Source organism: Ictidomys tridecemlineatus, chromosome 4, assembly GCF_052094955.1.
Source record: "Ictidomys tridecemlineatus isolate mIctTri1 chromosome 4, mIctTri1.hap1, whole genome shotgun sequence".
NCBI classification, from domain to species: Eukaryota; Metazoa; Chordata; class Mammalia; order Rodentia; family Sciuridae; genus Ictidomys; species Ictidomys tridecemlineatus.
Window position 1 is genome coordinate 109206782 of NC_135480.1, and position 5161 is coordinate 109211942.

The 5161-nt window shown below is 41.3% G+C and overlaps 1 protein-coding gene across 1 annotated transcript; it reads left to right on the forward strand.

Annotated features, from left to right (window-relative positions):
• Positions 1–1926: 1926 nt before the first annotated feature.
• Positions 1927–4908, forward strand: Pate1 (prostate and testis expressed 1). The gene is made up of 4 exons (XM_005330772.1): positions 1927–1978; positions 3073–3102; positions 3390–3512; positions 4775–4908. Exons 1-4 carry the CDS (start codon positions 1927–1929, stop codon positions 4906–4908), a joined length of 339 nt encoding a protein of 112 aa, XP_005330829.1.
• The last annotated feature ends 253 nt before the right edge of the window (positions 4909–5161 follow it).

Here is a 5161-nt window from a genome sequence, read left to right on the forward strand (position 1 = left end):
GTTAATTATGACCCTATATGTTGATCAGAAGATGTTCAGATTATAGGCAAAGATCTTTAGTTTGTATCTCCAGTGTTATCATGCCTGTCAATAAAAAGGGTATTTGGGGGATGGAAATTTACTTTATTTTAATAATAGATCTACTCTTCACAGGTAATACAGGAAAATACACGCTAAATTTCATTGGTATTTGAGATGTTTGTACATAATAACCTCTGTGAATAGGTTATGAAGCTGGTAATGAGCAGCAGGATTTGAGGAAGAAGGCCTCAGGAAAAAAAAATTGTTCTTCTGACAAAGAAATTGTTCTTCTCTCACCCCCAGGATCATTAGTACAAGTCCTATGGGCCCTGGGGAAACTCCAGGAATATAAAGTCATCTATGCGGCATTGGAATAGCAACTGTGGTTCTTCCTCTAGTTTCTCACCTTATCACATGGGGGATCTTTACTGAGGCCTCCTTCCTCAAATCCTGCTGCTCATTACCAGCTTCATCACCTATTCACGGAGGTAATTATGTAAAGACATCTCAAGGATCAATGAATTTCAGCATGTATTTTCCTATATTACCTGCAAACAATAGATCTATTTTTTAAATAAGGTAAATTTCCATCCAAAAAATATCCTTTTTATTGACATGCATAAACACTGGAGATACAAACTAAAGATCTTTGCCCATAATTTGAACATCTTCTGATCAACACATAGGGTTAGGGTATAAATAAAATAAAAGTATTTAAAAAAATGGTGACACTTCAAAGCTTCACTAAGATACTAGGAGCCTCCAGGTAAGCAGTTACCTAGTGTGTACCTGTCTTCCTCTTTGTTTAGAAATGCCAGCTTACTCCTTTCACACATGGTAGCCTCCAAAACAACATGGATCCAAAAATCTCTTCTGCACATCCATTTTGTCATCCCTTTCACTCCATCCAACATCTGGCATAGATCACTGTTCCACTTTTCTAAACACCGTGTTATGCCCTAATTCTACCTGCTTTCCTCCCCTGTGTTGCTTTGTTGCCCTAGGTATGGGCATGAACCCTTCCCTCAGTTTTCCACAACAATCACACAAACTAAACAAAGTTCATTACAATTTACTGTGGTAATTGAAGGAAACTAACAGAGAACTTAGAATGAAATATAGTTACATTTCTTTAAATATGCAATTTCTATCCCCTCCAGACTCTAGTAACTCCAGGTTACTTCAGCAAGCCCTCTGCTTAGTAACCTGGCCTGACATAATGTGAGAGGGACATGCTTATCTCCCTCCAGGAAAAAAATGATAAACCTCTCCCCTGACTAAAATCTAAGTCCTGACCACCATGAAACACCAAGAAAAGGAAGCATTTCCTTTCTCCTTATCTTCTACACTAGGATCTGCTTCCTTCTGAGTTGGTTGACAGGGGGAAAGCTTAGTCCCCTCATGAAAGTACCCTGTCATGACCCATGAGCCTAACCTTTCCATCTCCTCTCTTCTCCATTCCCTATATATAATTTTTGAGTGTCTGTGCTCAGCCTCCTTTTTGCCTTTTCACATTCTAATTATTTATACTTATTTATTTCCTCAGGTTTAGTGGGTACTTGGTGTAAACCACTCTGAATCCCACACATCCAGCTCTGATTTATCCTGTGCCCTTTCACAATGCCAGAGACTGAAAATAACATAAAACTTGGCATCAAAAATCCTGAGTGGTAAGACTGGAACAAATAGGATCCAGGACTTTTTTTTAGCCAGGTCTTCTCCCCTCAAGTTACCAAGAAGAGAAACTGCAGAGCTACTAGTTTCTTCAGGAGCAGAACATGCCCTCCAAGGACTTCCACAGTGTCCCCTCCCCCAATCCTTCCTGGGGAAGCTCAACTTGCAAGTGTATAAATAGGTCCTCACAAAAGCTTTAGATCCTAACCTGGGCCTCTCTCTCCCTCCAAAATGGACAAGCACCCCCTTCTGGGACTCCTCATCTTGCTCTGCTGGTTTAGGGGTGAGTCTCTAAGGCCAACTGCTGGTGAGAAGTGGGGATCAGGAGTGACCTCCCATGACAGAGATTCTCTATGGTGACAAGCATGATGAACTTCACTCCATGCCATGCCTATACCTACAGTGTGTTAATTCTCTGGGACCTTAACCAAAACCGTAGCCTTCCATTTATAGAAGGAAATAGATGGATTACAGAGCAATAGAGAAAATTATCACAGGGCTAGGGATGCAGATTTCTTGCCTCACTTGCACAAGGCCCTGGGTTTAATTCCCAGCACGAGAGAGAGAGAGAGAGAGAGAGAGAGAGAGAGAGAGAGAGAGAGAGAGAGAGGAATATCACAGAAACTGTGAGATGGGGTTTGGAAAATGAGATCTGCAGAGAATGCTTCTCTCTTTTTTATTTTCTTCAACAGTACTATCTGGGTCATTGTCATTTGGTAAAACCCCAGGTGAGTAGAAATGGATGAAAGGAGGAAGGCAGGAAGAGAGGGATGAGTGGGGCTGGGTGGGCACTGAAGGTTGAAAGGAAGCCACGAAAGACCTTGAGTTTCAATACCCAATCCCTTCTTTCAACAGGACAGAACTAGGACGGGAGATCATTTTAGAGTTGGAAAAACAACATTAGTAACCACCAACAAGGCTAAATGAAAGAGACAGGAGGGAGGGGAAGGTAGACTTTACAGACCTAGCTGTCCAAAGATAAAGTATAGCAACTTCATGAATTCAGATGCTTGTTCCCCTTGTCACATTTGAGGCATGCATCTGTAAGAATGCCACACAGAGTTAATTGGAAAGAAGACAATGAATTTTAAAAAAAATGTGTATCCTCACCTTTCTGGTCTGCATGTACCCTATAGGGATGAGTAGGAGAATCTGAGAAGCCCTAATGTGGTGAAGAGAACTGAAAGGACAGAAGAGGTGCAAGGTGCAAAGTGCTATGAGTAGGTGACTAAGCTTTGGAGGGACAGAGAGAGCCTAGCATGGCTCCAGGCTAAGAGTACAAAATGGGCCCTGAGGAGAGAGACTGCTAGGGCTATACTCGGGGATAAATCTTAGACAAAAATCACAGATTTCTTTTATTTTTCTTTGCCAACACAGATGAAATAATTGTTGATGAAGATTATTCCGGTGAGTATGAAGTGGACCTCATCTGGTCATCTCAGTCTTGATGATGTTTCTCTTTTCCTTACCTTTCTTTCTTTGTTTCTGCATGTGTTTCAAATCAAACTCCCAAGTCCATAAACTTCACTTACTCTCTTGTCTTAAATTATTTTAATAGAGGTAAGGGTTCATGCTTCACGGGGCTCTGGCAAAGCCCTCTGGCTCCAAGCAGACTTCAAACTTAAAAAGGGAGGTGGGTCCTTCCATGACAGCACCATCATCTCTCACTTCTGTTTCCCTATTCTCTTATGAAGCTATGGAAGTTATTCAATGTAGGATGTGTCACCTCCAGTTCCCTGGAGAAAACTGCTTTAGAGGAAGAGGAATATGTACGGCAACCACAGATGAGGCCTGCACAGTTGGGAGGATGTTCAAAAGTAAGTTGTGGATTGAGGAAAGAGAGATGTGATAGAGGAAATAGGACATGATGGCAACAAGGCAGTCTCCCGCTTGGAATAACTAAAACTTTACCTTTGTCATATATCATAACGAGAAACAGACGGAGGAGGCCACTGGGGGTGGCATGTGCAGATAATGAAAGAGTACTTATAGAAATCTGAAGATTATTGAGAAGATTGAATGGAGACAAAAGGAAACACACAATATATGTCCACTGGAGAATATCTAATTGTTATTGAAGAGGGAGGCTTTTTGTCTTTATGCCTGAATGGAAATAATCTGTGAAAATAGAGAGTACAGTGTTAGCAATAGGCATTGGCTCAATGGCCCTTGATGGGTAAGTCTAGATTCAGGATTTCTTTAGTTTCCCACCTTCTGTGCTATGCAATGCCTTTGCTTTGGTAATTTTTGTTTCTACTGAGATTTTCAATAGAAATCTTCAGCTTTGGAAATCCCTGAATTGCAGTGCTATCTTCCCACCTCCAATTCATTCTAAAAACTGCTCCCTCATTGCTTTTCTTTTGGGGAAGCTCCAAACTTGCAACATCTTCTAATCCTTTGAATAAAACAGCCATGAATTCCACAAGCTTATTTTTAGATGCTGGTTATAAGGAAAATAACAGAGACAAGATGCAGAGGCAGGAAAGATGGCAGAATGGCAGAGAAAGCTACCAAACTTTATTTATATCAATAGGTTACTTTAGGTCATTGGCAGCATAGTACATATTGTTCATTGTATTACTAGGCAAGTTATAGACTCAGTTTCATTATGCAGCTTATTCCTCAGTTACATACTGAATTGCAATGTTAGGAGTTTTGTGTAGCTCTCAAGAAAGTCCATTTATAAAGTTACTGTTATGTGGATAGGTTTAGGCTCAGTGAAACATTGTGGTTATCTAACAAGAGAGTTATATTATTCCCAGGAGCTGTGTGCCTTAGATCAAGGTTGAGGCCTATCAGACTCTAGCTCAGAGCCTTTTCAAGCAGAGCATTGCCATAGCAGCTAGACATTGCACATGTATTTAGTTATTTTTACTAGTTCCTAGGAGAAACCGCAGGGTATCCTGAGGGTGGGAAACAGAGTGCATGTTCCCCCCCCCAGGAGTTTGCTCACCCGAGGGGCACTTCTCTGTATATTTCCATGGTCAGAATCCCTACAGCTGGTATAGGGCTGGAGAGAAATATTTTTGCAGAAGCCTTAGAGTCAAACTTGCTGATCTGGTCCTCATCCCTTTTACAGAGAATGGTAAACCCTGGTTAACTTTCATGGGCTGCCTAAAGAACTGTGCTAACGTGGAAAACATAAAGTGGGGCACCTATCTGGTGAACTTCAGGTGCTGCCGAAGCTACGACCTGTGCAATGAAAACATTTAGAAGCTGCAGGTCCTTCTGTGGCTCCAACAACTGGGTGTTATTGTTGTCTCAGCCTCTCCACAATGACTTCCTACAAAGCCACGCTGCAGAGGAGGATTGCAGACACATGGCTTTGCCTTCTGCCTGTGAAAGAATAAACTGTCCTTTTCTCTAGAGTCTCTGCTCTGCTACCAGAAATTTTAAAAAATAAATGAATGAAAAAAAAACTTGAGAGTAAGATCAATATATCTTTCATGTTGCTACAAAACCAAGT

What these genes read in the sequence shown, in the direction of transcription:
- Pate1 (XM_005330772.1), top strand. Translation starts at nt 1,927, where the DNA reads ATGGACAAGCACCCCCTTCTGGGACTCCTCATCTTGCTCTGCTGGTTT. An exon ending in CTTGCTCTGCTGGTTTAGGG is followed by an intron (nt 1,979 to 3,072) that starts GTGAGTCTCTAA and finishes TTGCCAACACAG; the next exon opens with ATGAAATAATTGTTGATGAA. An exon ending in AGTTGGGAGGATGTTCAAAA is followed by an intron (nt 3,513 to 4,774) that starts GTAAGTTGTGGA and finishes TCCCTTTTACAG; the next exon opens with AGAATGGTAAACCCTGGTTA.